Raw genomic sequence first — 20,169 nt, forward strand, 5'->3', positions numbered from 1 at the left:
CTCCACACAAGCACGCTCATCTTTCCAGCCAGGCGCGCAGGCAGCCCACGCGGGAGGAAAGCACGTGCCTTCTGAGCGGCCTGGGGAAAGGGAAGCGGGAGAAGATTCAGGTGATGGGGGAGGTGCGTCTACGCGCCCCCCTTCCGCCGGCCGTTCAAATATCGCGCGACTCGCGATTCTCCTCGTTTCCTTTCGGCAGGGGGCGAAAAAAGTCACATCCTACCGGCGAAGGGAGCGGGCGGCGCGGGTATGTTCTCCCCAAGGCCGGCCAGGTGCAGCGCTCGCCCCCCTCCCCGACTGGCGCAGGTGAGGTAGGGCGCGCGGCTTCGCCTCCCGCCGAGCCTTTGCGCGCGGGCGTTTGGCGCAGCCTTTCCGGACGGCGCTGGGACTTTTCGCCGCGGGGGACAAAAAGGGAGGCGGAGCCCGAGTTGGCTGGCTGCGCTCAGCATTTTCCTCTCGCGACGGGAATCCAATGGAAAAACCTTTAAACCTCGGGTTTGCGTCCGTGCTCAGAGCCGCTCTTCGCTCCCCCATTGCTCGGGATTCAAGTGGCGGATTGTTGTTGGGGGGTGGGTGGGGGGGGTGGGGGAGACGCGGCAGGGCTGAGATCGCAGCTCGCGGGAGGTGTTTGAAAAACTCGCCCCACTTTTTGTCGCGTTTAGACGCAGAGAAGGTACCGCCACGCATCGGCGACTCCGGGCTTGTGCGCTTTGAAGAGTTCGACGTTTCAGGCTTTTGCAGGCACCGACTCCGAAAGGGGGACCCGTATCGGGGTCCGGTAAGTGGCGTGAAAAGCTCGTAGGACCTGCAGCGCTTTGAGTCGCAGGTGGCCTGAAATGCGGCAGGAAGCGAGCAACGGCCTCCTAAGCTTGGGTCTCCTCCTCCCCCCCCACTTGGGAGTTCTCCTTTAGAGTTTATCGGCTGGGGGTGGGAACCGTCCCTTTCCACGCACACTTCTTTGCGCCAGCGCGCGCGCGTGAGGAACGGAAAGCTTTGGGAATACTTGGAGCGAAGTATAGTTTGGGTAGCAACAGTTTTTTTTATGCGATCTTGGACCAGCCGTGCGGAAGGTTACGACAAAAAAGAGCGTGTGTTGACCATCGATAGTATATCGTAAACATAAGCTGCTGTGACCTACATGGGGAAGTTGCGAGTGATTTTACATTTGATAATCGGTTGGATTTTAAAGTTTGGATGGTGCTTCCCTACAGGTTGAGCCTGTATGCGTAGCTATTGGGAACAAACAATTTCTCCGCCTGGCTGCATTTCTAACACTTGGGGAGTATCTCACTGCATGCTGTGGAATGCTGCTGTGTAAACATGCAGAGGCTTGTGTTTTCTGTGATAGTAACTGGTTTTTAGCTATTGGAGAACAAATCCAGTATTGTTTTGTCTGGCATAAGTAGAGAAGGAAGCTTCTTGTTGCAGTTCTAAAGTACGACTTTCATTTCTGTTTAATGTTTACAAGACTCCTGATGCAGTTAAAGCCGCTATCAGTTAACTTCTTTTGGTTGCTTTGCAGTTTGCCGTCTGGAAAAATGTTACGGTTAAAGCACACCGATGCAAATATGAAGAGAAACAACAAATGTAATCTCTGAATGTCCGTATTCTGCTTGAGAGAGTAAACAGGACAGAAAAAAGTTGGAAATATTTGGGAAAATGGGGGTCCTTGTTTTCCTTCTGATCTGGAGTTTAATCTTAAACTTGACATATGGACACAGTTTGTTCACATGTGAGCCTATTATTATCCCAAGATGTTCTGGAATGACTTACAATATGACATTTTTTCCTAATATGATGGGACATTATGATCAGGACACTGCAGCTTCCCACTTGAAGGTGAGTTTTGTCCTTGTGCATTTATAAGCACTTTTGCTGTAATGCAGACATCTTTTGCAGTACAAAAAGGTAAGATTATTTATTAGTTATTATCCTGTTTTTATTTTATAAATAACTCAAGGTGGTGAACATACGTACAAAATATTCTTTCCTCCTCCTGTTTTCCCCACAATAACAACAGCGTGAGGTGGGTTGGACTGAGACAGAGTGGGTGGCCGAAGATCACCTAGCTGGCTTTCATGCCTAAGGCAGGACTGGAACTCATCGTCTCCTGGTTTCTAGGTCGGCACCTTAACCACTAGACCACAATGGCTCTTAATTTATTATTTTAGGAACCTTTATTATTGGTAATTCAAGAAACAGTTTACAGCACCCATTATGTGTGTCAAGTAGTTAATGTGGTGAAAATATATGAGAGCTTTTCCTATGATGCTTCCTTTTCAGTCTGTTTTTAAATATATTTTCTGATTTTGTCTATCCCTTGACAGCTTGGCCCACTTCCATTTTCAGTGTTTTTGTTATGTTAGGAGCAAGAGCTGGCAATTGAGATTTCCAGAGCCTTTTTCAAGACATGGAAACATAAATAATTGCCTGCATTTGGTTGATTGGGTACATGAATGGAACAGAGCCTTTATTTCAGGCTCTGCAAATTGTGATCCATTAGACTATTGTAAAATATTCTGTATTTTACTTTTGAAGAGTTGTATTTAGGTTGCCAACTGGTATAATTATGATCATTATGATATTGAAAGATCTGCCATGTTGCCTATTATGTTTTAGACACAAGTCAAGGTGTTGATTTAGCCTTAATGGTTTAGAGTCTAGTTGTCTGGGCACTGTCTTGTTATGAGTTAGCTCTGCATAAAATGATTGTGTTAAGCACCCAATGAGAGAAGCATGATTGTCATCTGGATTAGGCCTTCCCCTCGGGAGTGCTTTCATTTCAAAATTGATAGCTATTCTTTCAATTTGCTTCTTTGAAAGTATAATTTTAAAAATTATTGAAGCATATCTGTTAATTTTTCCATCTATAAACACTGCATCTTGTTTTTCTAGAATTACCTTATTTGTGGTATGAGCTAATTTTTCTTATATTTTCTTTTTTATACTTAAATATCAATTCCATAAATCATTAAAAATCAATTTAAAATAAAATATTTTAACGTTTTAAAAATCCAATTAACAATTCTTAGCTATCCAGAGATAAGCTTTCATCTGAAATATTTTCAAAAACAGTTTTTTATGTATCCTCCCTGAACCTATGTTTAATTTTCTGTATTGGCTCCTCAACTGAGGCATTTTAATCATCAGACTAAAAGCTTCTTGGTTTTTATAGCAGGTAGCCTCTTGTGGGATCTCCTCAGGCCTTCAAGCATCTGCCTGCCTAAAAATTAATTGCTATCTATAAAGCTCTAGATGTGAATGTTTTTTTTTTATATTTCTAAACATGCTACTAAAAGAGATTGCAACTATTGATAGTTTCAATATCAGACACGGTTAATATGAAGAAAGATGATCTTACAGTTGATCTTTTTTTCTGCTATATATGCATTCAAATTTGGTAGAAATATGTCTGATGTATTTAAATCTTTAGTAATGACTACTAAATATGTATATTTACATGTAAGGGAGTGTTTTGCAAGAAAAGGGCATGTTGGCAATTGAAGGTGGACACGGTGATATTGCATGCCTTTATTAACAAAATTATATGAAAATTGTTTCTGTGTAGATATAGAGAAGTTATATGTACACATGCTCAAAAATAAATTGCATTTGAGCACTCACTTTATACCTTGTAAGGTAACTGTGGCAAGTCAACACATGTAGTAACGAAGATGAAAGATAAAGCGTTGAGCATGCTTTTTAAAGCTGCAATTTTAAGTACAATTATACAGGGGTAAGCCCAATTGAATTTGGCAGGATTTGCTTCTAAGGAAGACTTTAATCAGCAAAATGAGGTGCTCTTAAGGTACCTCTTGAATTAAGGATTAATGTAGGTCAAAAGTCTATTCCCCCACTCCCACCTTAGGTTGCTTTTTACAATTTGGGGGACGATTTTTAAGAACAAAAATTGGTGTTTTACATAGGTCGGGGTGGGGAACTAGATTCAGTGTAGACGTTGAATTCATGCCTGTGGGAATTTGGTCAGAGAGTTGAATGGGAGGAAGTGACAAAAGGACTGTGTCTCCTGAGGGATTGTATGCAGAGCTGAGGAAAGGAACTCGCTTGAATAATTGGAAGAGATAGGTCCTGGGAGCTGCTGACTGCCCGTTATGGAGGCTGGCTGACTTCTTCCTGCTTATGGAACAGCTTAAGATGGATATAAGCTGGATAGATTCAGGCAGCAGTGCTCTGATTGAGTTAACAGAGCTAGCAGGAATTTGCTTGAAGACAAAAAAGTCCTTGTAAATTTATAGTTTGTCCTTGACCAACTGTAAGAGGGTCAGAAAAAGGAATAAGAAATACAAGCCTCTCTACTGATAATAGAGAGAAGAATGAAGAAAAAGTGAAAATGAATGGACAGAAGTCTGTCATTGTGACATCCAGATTTATGGCATCTTTATCTTCTTGGGTGAAAACAACCAGGATTATGTTTACAGCAAATGAAGAAAAAGACTCTTGAAGAAAAAGATACAAGATTGGAGCAGCAAGTAGCTACATTCAGTTGATGAGAAATGATGAGGATTTAATCCTTTCAAAGAAAGGAGACTATGATTGAGGCACAGTAAAACAACTCTCCATAAAGAAGACAAATAGAATAGCAAAGCGAGCGGGTGAGAGAAGATATTCTGTAATGCTCAAACTCTTAAAAGCTTCCCAAGCTTCCCAGATGAAACAGTCTAGGGGGGTATTTAAGGAAAAAGATGGTGCAGACAAGAGATGCACAGAAAGAATGCAATTGTGCTGTAGCTATTTGAAACAAGGGTATAGAGGCAGATCCTTCAATTCATGAAGCAAGTTATCTTCCAGGAACAAGGAACAAGTATGTATCATGTTCCAAGCAATTCAACTGATGGTTATCCCTTTCTGCTGACACACTTGGGGATAAAACAATACTGCAAAGAATATTTACAAAATATCACCATAGACTTTGAAAACCTTGGAAAAAGATTGGTTTTGGAGGCTCAGATGATTTTCTTTTTGAATAATTTTATTAAGGATTATTTAAACAGGTAACATTAACACAGGAACTTCATAAAATATTTTTTTAAAAAAGAAATAAATATTTTAAAAGTGCAGGAAAAAGCCTCCGCAAAAAAGAAAAGAATTTTTTCCTTTCATCCCCAACAAGTATATTCAACATTAACAGCATATCACTGTCTCTTAAAATGCTAATATATCTTTGTTCTACCTTATCCCATTTTCCATAGATCCATCTCTAAATCTTCCGCTCTCCTTATAAATCGGCAAAGATCCAATAAAAGTTACTAGATACAAATTACAACAGTCCATCTTTTATTTAAAGAACCTCCAATACCTCTTTTAATGATCAAACTCTAACCACAATTATAGATTAGAAAAAGATAAATTGCTAAACATTACCAGTAACCCCTTATTTATACATGAAAAGTAGTAACATTTATCTATGTATAGGTACAGTTCAACTTACAACCACAATTGGGACCAGAATTTCAATTCATTAAGCTAATCACCATTAAGCTAATCACCATCATTAAGTGAATCACATGGTTAAGTGATTCCAGTTTCCCCAATTAATTTTGTTTGTCATAAAGTCAGTTGGGAAAATCACAAATTACAATCACATAACTTCAAGACACTGCAACCATTGTAAATGCAAGCCAGTTGTCAAAAGTATGACCATGGAGGTGTTGCAGTGGTCCTAACTTCAAGGATGAGTTGTAAGACATATTTTTCAAGGCTGCTGTAACTTTGAACCATTATTAAATCTCAGTTGTAAATCAAGGACTATCTAAAACTTGTGTCTGTAATTTTTAACTAGGTGAAACAGTATATCCTAGGGCAAATTTTTTTCAACCAAGGTACTTCAAATGGACTAAATTACAGAATGCATCCTAAACAACTCTTGTCAAATTAAAATTTGGCAAATTTTATAAAACATGAAAAAATTATCAGAAACCATTTAGCATAATATAATATAAAATGTCATAAAACATTTTTTGTGGTCAACTGCTTATGTTTGACTGATATACAGTTCTATAGGGCTACTTTCAAGGCTGATACATCTCTGAATATCTCCCTATGTTTTAAAAATCTTTTCCAGTACATTACAGACTCTGCCATTGTTGAAGGCAATTGAGGAATCTGATAATATATATCTGAAATATATATCTGAAATATGTTTGAAACGATGATCTAGTGGGTAACAGGTTGTTTAATAGGGGTTATAAACTAATCCATTACACCTCATTCAACATTTCCAGAAACAACTAACCAAGACAACCAGAGGATAGATGGTTTTCTAATCCTTTTTTTTTTTTTTGGTCTATGGAAGAGGTTTAAAAAGAGAAGAATCCTATAGATCAATGATTGCAAATGAGACGGATTTGGTTTCTTGCATCATGGTCTGATTTATCTAGCATAAACTGCTAAAATGAGATGAATTGTACTTCACAAAAACTGGTAAAATGTGTAAGATTCTTTAGGCAAGTGAATCATGCGGAAAGTAGAAATGAATCTTTTAGACTAGGTTTTGCAAATCTTCAGGCCATAGAACCTATTAATCTTAAAAAAAGCTGAACAGTTAGCCTTTATTATCTTGGCAATAATGTATGGAAAAATCAATGAAATTATGTACATTATGTTAATGTAGAAGGAAAAATAGATTTAATAGATATAATGGAGACTATCATGACTGATAGATCATAGATAAACAACATTTGAAGAATACTTTTTGTTTCAGTTGGAATCAGTTTGATGTAATGATTAAGGCACCAGGCTAGAAAGCTGGAGACTGAGAGTTCTAGTCCCACTTTAGGCACAAAGCCAGTTGGGTGATTTGGCCAATCACTCTCTTCAGTTTTAGGAAGGAGGCGATGGTAGACTGAAATCTTAGATGGGACTTGATCAGGCAGTCTCTGGTGATCAAAAACGCTTGAAGGCACACACAGACAAGAACAGAAGCAACTGAAGGAAAAGAGGGAGGCAATTGTACCATATATGCAAAAAACTTTTGGAAAGAAAATTGCTTCTGTTTCTATCCTTAAAAATATCAAGAGTGAATTTGAGTTAAGGAAGACCGCTGTGGGAAGGCACCATAATTATCATTATTGCAAAATTTTCTGAACATTTTAAGCAAGGAGAGAAGCAACCTAGAACTAAGGAGAAACTTCCTGACAGTTAGAACAATTAACCAGTGGAACAACCTGCCTCCAGAAGTGGTGAATGCTCCAACACTGGAGGGTTTTAAGAAGAGACTAGACAGCCATTTGTCCGAAATGGTATAGGGTTTCCTGCCTGAGCAGGGGGTTGGACTAGATGACCTCCAAGGTCCCTTCCAACTTTACTATTATTGTTGTTGTTGTTGTTGTATTGCAACTTCCCCAATAATTAATGATATGTCTGTGTACCTGTGCTTTTTCCCTGCATTGCTAATATATTTTTTAGTTTTTTTTACATATTTGACATGAATATGATAGTTATATAAAATGTTTTATTTATTATAGCTATTAATATATTTTCTGCATAGTATGGCATAATTTGTGTATCCTGTCTTAGACCATTTTCAGTCTTTTTTCCTCAACAATTCAACTGGTATTTGTTTTTCTTCACTTTTTTGTTTTGGTGTTTTACAGGAAGTGTGGTTTATTGTACAATAGAATATTTTCATTTGGCCCATACAATGGATATCTCAAATAAAGGAAAATGCTATTGACTTGTGCATTTTCTGGGTGGCCATTGGATACAATGAACAAAATAACATTAGTTAGATAAACATCTATCTTGATGTTTGAAAAGGTCACCTGTCACAACCAGGAGAAAGAGGTCAAACCTATGGCATTGAAGCTATGGATGTTTAATTACATGTTCAGTGTAATTATACAAGAGAAATGACTTCAAATATACAGCTTAAAAACTTTGCTATAGAAACCTGAACTATAATTTATGGCAGCAATTAATATGCCTCATCTACAAGTGCAGGTGTATATGAAAACATCTGCCTGCTCTTTCTTGCTCTCAATCCCCCATAGCATTTAATGGATAGACTCAATCATTGTGTACAATCTCTATGTTAAAAAGTGAGGAGATACATCACCTTACCCCTGCAGCATATTTTCAATCTCTGACCACGCTCCTCCCCCCATAGAATTTTAATTTTGATTCATAGTAAAACCTGTTTGGTACACTTCAACTTTTACTAGAAATTTCAGTGAAATCATGTTGCTGGAATCTTTCTCTTGTCAGAACTGAAGTTTCAGAAGAAGTTAATTGAGAGGTGAAAACCCATTCAATAGGGCTTTTTACAAAAGCAAGTTGACAGGAATGATGAGGGTCAGCCTTACTAAAATGTTATATAGTTTTGAAGTTATTTTTTTAATGAAAGGTCTGTAACAAGCTGATAGTCTTTTGGAAAAGGAAAGGAGAAAAGAATTAAAGCCACTCTTGCTTTGATTTATTCTGAATGTTCTTTGTCGCTAATCCACATCTCATTTTCCTCTCCCAAAGCTCTTTCTTCCTCTTCTGAACCTTCAGTGCTCTCCAGACGTCCATACATTTCTCTGCAAAGCCTTTGTGCCTGCTTGCTTTGAACAAACACGTGTTGTTCAACCTTGCCGGAGCCTTTGTGCAAGAGTGTATGAGGACTGTAAAAAGATGATAGACATGTTTGAAATTGGATGGCCTAAGGAACTTGAATGTAGCAGGTACGGTGCTTTTCATATTTTTTCTCTTATTTCTATTAGTTGAATTTATACTCTATGGCACTCTCATGGTTCAGCAGTATACAAGAGATGAAAAAGAAAAAAATAAATAAAACAGCCATAGTAGAATTCAAACACAAACAACATAAAAAAGAATATTTAAATATTCTTAAATATTTAAATATAAAATAACCACTATTTCTACTAGAATTGACTTAGGTCTTAGGTCCAGCTAAATATCTCTTCATATTGCAGATACAATATATGGCTGTCCCGTTTTGCACCCAGTTGAAACTATCTATCAAATAATTGCTCCATGATGAATATCCATTTATATGATATTTGATACTCCACACTGTTTCCATATTCCCTCATTTTGGGGTGAAGAACAATTTTATGGATCGGGTACCTGCATGCCTGAACATTAAATTAGCATTCAGCTTCATTCCCAAAATTGATGTCCTTGAACAACCTTCCTCTTTCAGAGAATTAGATTCCACTCTTAACACATAGTGAAAACATGTTTAATCCTAAACTAAGAATTGGAAATTTTTAGTTTCTGCAAGCCTTGACATTTATTTTTTTGTTTGGATGTTGTGATTTTTTGATGTAATTGACCTTTGTTTAATTCATTTTGTTGCTAGGTTATTATATAGTTCATATTTCATTGTTATCTAACAGTATTATTTTATACTGAGGTTAAAATGCAACTCTGGTCCATTTAAACGTCTTAACTATAATATCTGAGCCGTGATGATTGGGAATCTTGAGAATTGTAGTTTAGCACATTTAAAGGGTACTTTTATCTCCATTCTAGATTTTTCTATTAACTAGGTGTTTGGCTTCATTGGGTTCAGGTTTTTTTTTCTCTTTAAATTCTGTAGATTTTATAGACAATTGAGGGGGATTTGCAACCGTTAGTATGAAAACTAATTAGTGAATTGAAATTTCTACAGGATAGACGTAGTGCTTGATGGCATGTGGATCGATTTTATATTTCCATTGCAGATATAGCAGTTCACTTGAGACTTTCTTTAGAAACCAATTGTTAGGAATTATGAAGGTCTCTTGTTATGAAGGTCTCTTGTTCCTTACCATATATGGTTCCTGTTTTTATTTATAACATTGGTGACTTAGGCTGGGACTTTTCTTAACTAAAGATTCAGTCTTAGCTATAGCTATTCAGACTTGGAAAACCTTGTATTAACTATAGCAATTCTCCACTTGGAGCTACTCTAAAGAATATGAATTCTTCAGCTAGTGTAGAGTGCTCTAAATAACTGCTTAACAGACCCTTGGAAGTTACTTTTTATGCCCAGGAATTGTTAACATTTCTCTATATTAGCCCTAATCCTTTTTAAAAGACTTAAGCAGTCTAAAGTGGGGAAGTTACTCTCGGAGCTCTGGATTGACTTTTAGCAATTTCTGTATTTGATGCACAAGAGGCAGAATATTGCTTCAGTGTACTTGAGATTGTGTTCCCTCATGGTGACTGTTTGTGGATTCTTGCCTATTAATTTTATTTTCTTTCTGTTTAAATTGTATGTATATATAGAGAGCAGAGGTGTCAAACTGCGCCCACCCCATTGCCAGCAATGGCAAAACTGTCCCGATACGTTGCACGACATCACATGACGTTGCGAGTTTGACATGTCTCATATATAGAGAGAGAGATTACAATTTTCTATAAACTAGCTTGCTTTCCTTTAACTAAAAGATTACATAAAAATGATGAAGTGTGTGTATGTTTACAAAACATTTAAGTTGAACTCTTGGAATCAGAATAAACGTTTTAACATTATGTTAAAATACTTAACCATATTTAATAAAGATTTACAAGAAAATATGCTTAGATTATGCTTACAAACATACATCTCATGTTTTGAGAAGTTTTGTGTGTGTGTGTTTAGAGTAACAAGCAAATGGAATCCCAGATAGCATACAGCCAGTTCTATAGTATCATAACCAATTTCCCCCTCTTTTGACTTTCTAGATTGAAAAACTGTGATAAAACTGCTGCTGTCACTGCTTCTTTTACTACAAGAGCCAAGGACACACGGAAGATCTCAGGGCAGCCCAGAAGGGACTATGGATTTTGGTGTCCACGTCATTTGCAGACATCTAGTGGACAAGGCTATAGGTTTTTAGGCATTGAGCAGTGTGCACCCCCTTGCCCCAACATGTACTTCAATAATCATGAACTAGAAGTTGCCAAAAGCTTTACTGGCATTGTTTCAATTTTTTGCCTTTGCGCCACTCTGTTTACATTCCTAACATTTTTGATAGATGTTAAAAGGTTTAGATATCCAGAGAGGCCAATTATTTACTATTCTGTTTGTTACAGTATAGTGTCTCTCGTTTACTTCCTCGGATTTGTCCTAGGAAACAAAACAGCCTGTAATAAGAGTGATGAAAAACTACATCTTGGTGAAACAGTCGTTCTTGGTTCTCAGAACAAAGGTTGCACCCTTGTCTTCATGGCTTTGTATTTTTTCACAATGGCCGGAACTGTCTGGTGGGTGATCCTCACAGTCACTTGGTTCCTTGCTGCTGGACGAAAATGGAGCTGTGAAGCTATTGAACAAAAAGCCATGTGGTTCCATGCAGTTGCCTGGGGCATGCCGGGGCTTCTCACAGTGATGCTCCTTGCCATGAACAAAGTGGAAGGTGACAACATTAGTGGTGTCTGTTTTGTTGGCCTCTATGACTTAGCTACGTCTCGATATTTTGTTCTCCTGCCTTTGTGCATTTGTGTCTTTGTCGGTTTATCTCTCCTTTTAGCGGGTATAATTTCTTTAAATCATGTGCGCCAAGTCATACAGAATGACGGCAGGAACCAAGAAAAGTTGAAAAAATTCATGATTCGAATTGGTGTCTTCAGCGGCTTATACCTTGTGCCCCTAGCGATACTCTTGGGCTGTTACATTTATGAGCAGATGTATAGGAAGATCTGGGAAACCACTTGGGTTTATGACCACTGTGATCAATTTCATATACCCTGTCCTTACCAGGTAAGGTTGAAATATTAGCAAAATTAATGCTTGAATAATAAAGAATAGTGTATCCAGTTTTGGGATTCGGTTATATATTTTGATGCATTAATTAGTCTATAGGCAAGGAGAGCATTGTTTTGAAAGAATCTTTGGTGCTACCAGTACTTTTAGGAGATCTGCAAAGTTTCTGTAACTGTTAATTATACAGGGTTATATAATTTATTTTGTGAGGACCAAATTCATTGCATATCTGTCATGAAGTGTATAGAATCCTTCAGAAAAAGTTAATGGCTTCATAATTGTAACTCTTTAAATTGAAGATGGTAGAAGAAAGACTATATTACTCATTTGAAATACAACATTTTTTACTTGAACACAATCTTGTAGGTTTCAGATCTGGTGTCTTCCTGTTTCAGAAGATAATGACTCTGAGAACATTAATTTTTTTAGAATTGTTATGTAAATAGCAATATCTTCATAGAATAGTTAACAATATTTTCAGCACTGAATGTGTACATATATATATATTCAAACATTCAAGAACTGAGTGATATTTAAAATTGGAAAAATCAATCATTTGCATAATAAGCATCTTAATTAAATAGACATTTGAAGTTCTCACGAACCCCTCTCCCATAAAGTCAAATGTTTATATTTAGAAACAAATAAGTAAGCAAGGTAAGTAACTGCAAGTTAAATATCTTCGATATCATTTGAATGTGTCATTTCAGTATTATAAAACTGAAATACTCAAGAAGTTTAATTTTTTTTTCTATAAGATATCTCAGGTTTTATGTTCTATGAAATTACAAAGACTGCTAGGGTAGTTACCTTCTAATCTCTAATACACAAAAAGAACCCCCTCCCCTTAAAATTCCATCTTTCTTTTGCACTATTATAATTTCTAGAGATTCCAGTTTTAAGTGTGTACAATAGGCATTCTTAGTCTGTGTTTTTAGCCTTTCCATTATAAATCAGAAATGCCTATTTTTCATTTTGTCCTCTGAAGTGTCATACAGGAAAACCATTTTTTTTCTATTGTATTTTCAGTAAATGCTTATTGTTTTCCAGGCAAAAACATTAGCTAGACCGGAAATAACTTTGTTTCTAATGAAGTACCTGATGACTTTAATTGTTGGCATCTCTCCAGTCTTCTGGATAGGAAGTAAAAAGACCTTTTCAGAATGGGCAAGTTTCTTCAACAGAAATCGCAAAAGAGAGTAAGATGAGTTTTTGTATTTTGTAGTTTTAAGTTATAAATAAAATGCCTTAATACTAAATGATAATGTTTAAAAATAAGTATGTATCTTAGAATGCTTTGTGACCTTGTTGTTGGAATGCAGGGAAAATAGACTACATATAAAGTGCTTTAGGAATATGAATATTGTGACCTATTTTATTTTACTAAAAATTTGTAAATAATAGACATATAAGCACTTTTAGATATTGAGTGAGAAAGTGTACCAATTTTATGAACAGTCCAAGTTAAGAATGAATGTATTAAAGGCTCAATATTTGACAATTTAGTCAGATACTGGCTGTGTTCACATGAGCCAAATAAGCCAGTAACATTTTTAGTTTATTGTGTTATAAAGTCCAGTCCCATAAGCTTAATGCATTAATTGTGTTTCAGTAAATTATAGTTTAGTAATGATAGCGTGCTATGAAAACACAATCATTTGAAGGCAGTTTTAGTGCTATATTCAAGGCAATAAATTGTGAGTTGAATGGAGCTAAATAGCAGAGAAATAAACAATTGGTGGAATGGTTTCCAGAACAAAGCAGGCAATAGTCTGCTTTGGTGATACAGGTAGCTAAATAAATTTGATAAATGAATAAATAGGCTGAGAAACCAAAGATGCAGACAGAGGTCTAGGGAAACTTTGAAGAAGAAGGTATAAAATAGCAGGAAAAAATAGACCAAAGTGAATGAATGAATACAGAGAGAGAGGGGGGGAGAGGGAGGGAGATAGGGGGGAGATAGGGGGGAGAGGGAGCACTGTCAGCCTCACCAAGTAGATCAGATAGAAAACATGACTAGATAATTGTACTTTACTGTAAAGCTATACTGTGTTTCCCCGAAAGTAAGGCCTACTCTGAAAATAAGCCCTAGCTTGATTTTTGGGGGTGGACTTAATATAAGCCCTACCCCAAAATAAGCCCTAGTTTTGGGGTGAGAAACACACCTAAAAATAAGCTAGGGGATGGAGATATGGAGCTGCCCCACGTGCCCACACCCACTTAACTTGCAGCCAAACTTCTCCTCACCGGCCCACTTCTGTGACATCTTCTGCAGCCAGGCCTACATTTCTCACTCAGAGATCTTTCCAAGAAGGCCACCGCAGCTGAGAACCGAGCTAAGGATTCGATCCATAGCTCGGTACTGCAAGAACTCTGCAGCCAAGAACCGAACCATGGATTGAATCCATAGCTCGGTACTCGGCTGCAGAGGCCTTCCGGAAAGGCCTGACTACAAAATGCAGGCTGGAATGCAGCTGCAGAATGAAGCTGCTCCTTCGGTCACAGAAGAAGTGGACCGACTAGGCAGGGCTGTCGGTGCCAGAGGTGAATATCAAAGACATACCCCGAAAATAAGACCTGGTGCATCTTTTGGAGGCAAAAAAAAAGACCTGGTCTTCTTTTCGGGGAAACACGGTACTAACAGAATCTTGCAGTGTAATTCTCCCACCATCTCATTTATAGCAAAGAAAGGCAAAGTCCCTTCTGAGCCTCTTGCTCTGCCCACTGTCCAGTTGTTGGCTATGCTGACTATTATCTGACCGTTTCCCAACCTGTCTTATTGACAGTCACACAGTATCAGAAGAAGGTAGATCATGAAACATAATATAATGATAAGCTGGATGGGTGCTTTATAGAATTAACTAAGCAAAAGGAAAAGACAAAGGATGTGTGATTGGTAGAGCAACATTTTCTAGTGTGGTGCCATCCAAATGTAGTGAGACTCGGGCTACTACCGAGGCTATTTCTCAGGCAGGACATGCACTTTACAAGCTCCATTGATTTTAACAGGATAAATGTCTATAACTCTCTAGTTTTTCCTACCTGATTTCCTTCAGGTGTAATCTGCCAGACTAGTTTGGAGAAACTTGGATCTTCCAAATATTTTTTAAAAATCTTTCTTTAGCCTTAGCATGGCCAATGGACAGGGATGATGGAACCTAACAACATTTTTTGGGGGGAGGTGGCGTGGTAATATACACTCCACCATTTAGCTAGATAATGGAATCATAAAGTTAAAAGGCCCATTTATGCCATCAAGTCCAATCCATTACTTTGTGTAAAAATCTAAATTAAAGCATTCAGGACAGATGACTACAATCACGCTTGAATACATCCAGTGAAGGAGATCACCATTGTTGGTAATTTCTTCAGCTTTTAACTGTTCTCACTGATATGAGATTATTCCTAATAAGCAATCTTGCTTCCCAACTTTGTTTTCCAACCTCTGAGTTGATAAAAGAAACCAGGTCTTAAACTTCTTCATGACATACCTTTGGGTGCAGATAGTTGACATACAATTGGAGCCTGCCTGTTGTGGTCATAAATCATGAAGGTCATAAAGCAGGTCACCTATGTGACCTGATTTTATAACTTTTTTTGCATTGGTCATTAAGTGAATTGATTGGCGATTGTAAAGCAAACCTGTTTGCTGCGGACTGGTTTTGTTAAAAATGCCTGTTTTCAGCAAAAAAAAAAACGTGAAATAACGTCATGTGACTAGGTCAGTGCAAATGGCTGTAAATCTGGGCCAGTTGTTGAGCACCCAACATGTGGTCATGTGACTGTGGGGGGGACGGCTGTTGGAACTTTGGAAAGGAAGGAAGGAAAGGAAGGAAGGAAGGAAGGAAGGAAGGAAGGAAGGAAGGAAGGAAGCTAAGTAACCAGTCATAAAGGACTATCTGTACTTGAAAAGTGCTATCCTATCCTTTCTTTTCTCAAACATTCTTTTAATCTCTCAGTTCTTTCCATCTCTTCAGTTAGAGCTAATCTTGTAATTATCTCATTGTTTTCATGTGTTTCAATCCTTCATTTAGTTGCTAGTATCTTTATTTTCCTCTTAATTTAATTTTGATTTGGAAAAAGTCCCCAGAGAAGGAAAGCACACCTTTGCATTTAACAGCTTCTTCCATTATCTGTCAACTCCCATAGCCAAGAGGTTCTTCCTGGTGTCTAGCCTGAATCTGCTTCCTTGGAGTTTTAATTTGCAGGTTCTGGTCCTGCCCTCTGGGACAGTAGCAAAAGCATCAACTCCCTGTTCTGTGTGATAGTCCTTTTGATATTTGAAGACTGCTGTCATATCTCTTCTCAGTCTTCTATAGTCAGATCTTTAATGTTTCCTCATAGACTTTAGTTTCCAGACCTTAAACCATGTCTGTAGTCTTTCTAACTCAAATTTCTCAATATCTTTTTGAATAGTGATTCCCAGAACTGGACACAGTAGTCCAAAGGAGTCTGACCAGGGCAGAATAGAAAAAAATTACTTCCTGTGTCCTGGAACCTATGCTCCAGTTAATGAATTTGCCACAGTACTTCTTTTTAACAGCTTGATCACACAGTTGGCATTAGTTGATACATCCTTTTCACACAGTCAAGGCTGATCTCTCTCATTTTATACTTACACCTTATATTTCTTCTCCCTGTATGCAGGATTTTATATTTCTTCCTTTCATGTTCATTTCCATCCACTTCTTAAATTGTCTAGGCATTTTTTAATTCTCTTTTTTTATTTAAAGTATTAGCTACTTTTTCCAATTTTATATTAGCTAAATTATAATTATTAATATCTAAATAATTATAGAAAAAAGTGGTAAATAGCATTTTTTTTCTGTCTTTTTCCCTGATTAGTCCAATCAGTGAAAGCCGGAGAGTGTTGCAAGAATCATGTGAATTTTTCTTAAAACACAACTCTAAAGCAAAGCATAAAAAGAAACACTACAAATCCAGTTCTCACAAACTGAAAGTGATTTCAAAATCAATGGGGACTAGTACGGGTGCTACAAGCAATCATGGGACTTCTGCAGTGGCCATTGCTAACCATGATTACTTAAGCCATGAAGTTTTAACTGAGATGAAAAGTTGTCCAGAAGCATCTGAGAAATTGTTGGAAGCAGATGTAGTACGTAGTCAGAGAGTGGAGGAAGAAGGGTTTCCTCATAGTGAACAAAGCATGTTACAAGTGCGATCCAGCCCTAAAGTGCCTGTGGAACATCAAGAACAAGAGAGCAAAGGAGACAACAAGCAAGATATTGCCAGCTTATCTGAAAGCATGAAGAGAGTAGCTGAAAAAAGGTAAGAAGGTTTTTGCTTTAGTTCATACCAACTACCGCATGTTCTTGTTACTAACTGCAAAAGTAGCAAAAATGCAGATAAATATGTTTCATGAAAATACATCTGTGCTAGGCATAGACATTAAAACAAAGAAAGATCTATACACTTTGGCACAAAACATAAAATGTTAGATGCAGTGATAGTAAATGTTTATATGGCCAAAATACCCAAATAATAGTTTAGGTTGCTCGCCGTTAGACAATGGCAGGGTAATTTGGTCAGACACAATAAAATGAATTGTTTATAAAATGTTTATTTGGGATCATTTTCCAAAAGTGTTTATAGGAGAGAAAAGGACATAAAAATGCCATGTATTAGGAAACAGGCAGCAGAATAGCCATAAATGTTAGTGTGGGATTTTTATAATATGTGCATAAAGTATTGTGGAAGTAGACCAAAACTAACGCAAGAACAGTTGAATGAATAAAAATAGAAAACTGAAACAGACAAATCCACCCTTCTCCAGCAACCAGTTTTGGAGTTTGGAGCTACAGTGTAATGTTTCAGATAGGAATGACCACTGTGAATGAAAAGTGAGCTATCTTGATTCAGAGGCCTAGTTAAATAAATCACTAGAGCAGAGACTCTAATATGTGTGAGAGTGGTTTAACTGTCTGAGGTCCCTAGGTCAGTTACTCATTTGTAAAATTAATCTTCTTCCACAGTGAGGCTACATAGGGTATGAGTACTATAATGTATTGTTGAGTCGCCATGTGCTGGTAGGTGGCACTATAAATTTTTTAAATAAATAAATTATATATGGTTCTATTTTAACAGTTAGCTTGTTATCCCTGAGATTTTCTAATCACATTATAGCAAAACCTATTTCTAATAAACATAATAACCATGGGGTTTCTGGTCTTAATCTATATCAGATATTGGGAAATTATGAGACTGTGCCATAATAATAAGTATCTACTTGATTACTGAGGCTGCAACAATCGACTTAAAATCATTTGTTTTAGTGGCTGTTCGAAGTTATAACAGCACTAAAAAAAGTGACCCATGACTGTTTTCACAAATACAATCATTGTAGCATCCCCATGATCACATGATCAAAATTTGGACACTTGGCAACTGTATGTATTTATATGTATTTATGATGGTTGCAGTGTTCCGTGTCATTTGAGCACCTTTTGTGACTTTCTGACAAGCAAAGTCAATGGGAAAGTCAAGTTCAGTTAAAAGTTGTCTTACTAACTTAACCACTGCAGTGATTCACTTAACAACTGTGGCAAGAAAGATTGTAAAATGGGGCAAACCTCACTTAACAATTTTGGGGCTCAATTGTGGTCATAAGTCAAGGACTACTGTAATTGGATTTCTCTTTGAATTTGAAGAAAGGCCTCCAAATTCATAAGAGAGTTCTAATGTCAGAATTTTTCTCCTGGTTCTTGTCTGTTTCAAGTTTTGGAAACTCAGAGTGGAAAATGCTTGCAAAAGAGCTTGCAAAAGAGCAGCATATGCTGCTTGATATAAGGATTCATATTTCCAAAATCCCACTCGTCCCTGCCAGAGACTGGGAAGAAGTTGATAATTTTGAAAACAAAGGGACTTATCAGAAAGTGCTAGACCTACCTTTCTTGCACTGTCCTAATAGTTATCACCAGGGCTCTGGATTCATTGGCAAAGTAGAATTGGCAATTATGACTCTATAATCTACTTCATTCATTTTGAGCAGTAGTATATGTCCCATCTGAAGATTAGAGCTGGTTTCCTTCTCTGTTGCACAAGATCTTTAAATGAAAATACGGAGTTTGTGCATCATACATACAAAGCATGTGACCTGTGTACATTACTCATTGCATCCCATACGCTGTTTAAAAGGTGTTTATTTTTATATTTGTTCATTTCACTGTTTGATTTTTATATTATGTGTCTCAATATAGAATGTTTCTTTTTGTGTATGTCATAGGACAACTCCTAAAAATGACATTACTGAAACTCTTCCACTCCAACTTGGTCATTCACATCTCAGTGTTTCCCAGCCTGGCAGTACTAAAGGGTCAGGATTGCTGATGGCCCACTCATCTTCAGATTCAAGGAAAGCTCACGAGTCTGGTCATAGCTCAAATGGTTAAAGAGATGAAAAAATATCAGTTGGTCCACGCTGGCTTGGAATTCTCACTCTTGATGTCTATGAACTCTAAGGAGCACCAGGTTAGGAAAAATTGTGTTTCATGAATAATTTGAGGTCAAGAATGACTCCATTCTTTGTTAATATTGGACATGAGGCATGCATTGTGTCTTGTAAATAAGCACACACTCATTGCACCAAGAAAAAATAAAAATAATATTGTAAAGAGACATTGCACACTTATTCCTTCGATGGAATCTGTTACCAAAATTTTTAAAAAGGGCAGTTGTGTAATTTGCTTTATGTCAAACTGGTGAAATAATAAAGGGAAAGATTTTATATACTGAAAAATATTGAAGAAAACTTAATTGCCTTAAGACCTTTTAATAGTGCTATTTATGCTTTAAAATTGAGTATGACCTGCTGACCTTTCAGATGTTGTAGTCCATCTCCATAAACTTCAACTCAAATTTCCACTGGTTAAGGATGATGCAACTCATAATGCAAGAACATCTGTTAATCCTGCTGTTCTTCATTTTAGGGATTAAACTAACATGAATTGCTATGTCATACAATAATAAATTATACAGAATTGTAGGAGGTGAACTACTGGATGCATCCTAACAGAATAAAAGGGCATCCCTTCAGTAATCTCTGCAGATCACTGAAAAAAAGTTCAGGTAACTGTAGTGACTGGGACTTTGTCAGTCGGAGCTAGAGCTGAGTCTGCTCTCTTCTTCTCATCAACTATCTCTGGCCTTTTAATCTTGGATTTTTCTTACTATCTCATTGGGCAAGGTCATGTCTTGTATAGGTAGTTCTTCAACGTACGACCACAATTGAGCCCCAAATTTCTGTTGCTAAGCAAGACAGTTGTTAAGTGAGTTTTGCCCCATTTTATGACCTTTCTTGCCACAGTTGTTAAGTGAATCACTGCAGTTGTTAGTAAAATGGTTGCCAAGTGAATCTGGCTTCTCCATTGACTGACTTCTGACTCCGTTGTCATAAGATTGCAAAAGGCGGTCACATCACCTTAGGGCACTGCAATCCTTATAAATATATGGCAGTTGCC

At 37.3% G+C, this 20,169-nt stretch overlaps 1 protein-coding gene across 2 annotated transcripts; it reads left to right on the top strand.

The window, feature by feature from the left end:
- The first annotated feature begins 201 nt into the window (after positions 1 to 201).
- On the top strand, positions 202 to 19,327 carry FZD6 (frizzled class receptor 6). Of its 2 annotated transcripts, XM_039328936.1 has the most exons (8): positions 478 to 495; positions 663 to 778; positions 1,523 to 1,839; positions 8,485 to 8,681; positions 10,672 to 11,689; positions 12,743 to 12,891; positions 16,538 to 16,981; positions 18,936 to 19,327. In XM_039328936.1, exons 3-8 carry the CDS (start codon positions 1,660 to 1,662, stop codon positions 19,099 to 19,101), a joined length of 2,154 nt encoding a protein of 717 aa, XP_039184870.1. In that variant the 5' UTR covers positions 478 to 495; positions 663 to 778; positions 1,523 to 1,659; the 3' UTR covers positions 19,102 to 19,327. The 2 variants fall into 2 exon arrangements, with proteins under 2 accessions (XP_039184869.1, XP_039184870.1); XM_039328935.1 differs by lacking the exons at positions 478 to 495; positions 663 to 778 and adding an exon at positions 202 to 306.
- Positions 19,328 to 20,169: the final 842 nt, after the last annotated feature.

The sequence above is a fragment of the Crotalus tigris genome, unplaced genomic scaffold, assembly GCF_016545835.1.
Source record: "Crotalus tigris isolate CLP2741 ecotype Arizona unplaced genomic scaffold, ASM1654583v1 scf7180000024384.25900115:4084858, whole genome shotgun sequence".
Lineage (NCBI taxonomy): Eukaryota > Metazoa > Chordata > Lepidosauria > Squamata > Viperidae > Crotalus > Crotalus tigris.

Coding starts and splice junctions, on each gene's coding strand:
- FZD6 (XM_039328935.1), top strand. CDS start 1,660: ATGGGGGTCCTTGTTTTCCTTCTGATCTGGAGTTTAATCTTAAACTTG. Junction 1,840..8,484: donor CTGCAGCTTCCCACTTGAAG/GTGAGTTTTGTC, acceptor CCTCTCCCAAAG/CTCTTTCTTCCTCTTCTGAA. Junction 11,690..12,742: donor ATATACCCTGTCCTTACCAG/GTAAGGTTGAAA, acceptor ATTGTTTTCCAG/GCAAAAACATTAGCTAGACC.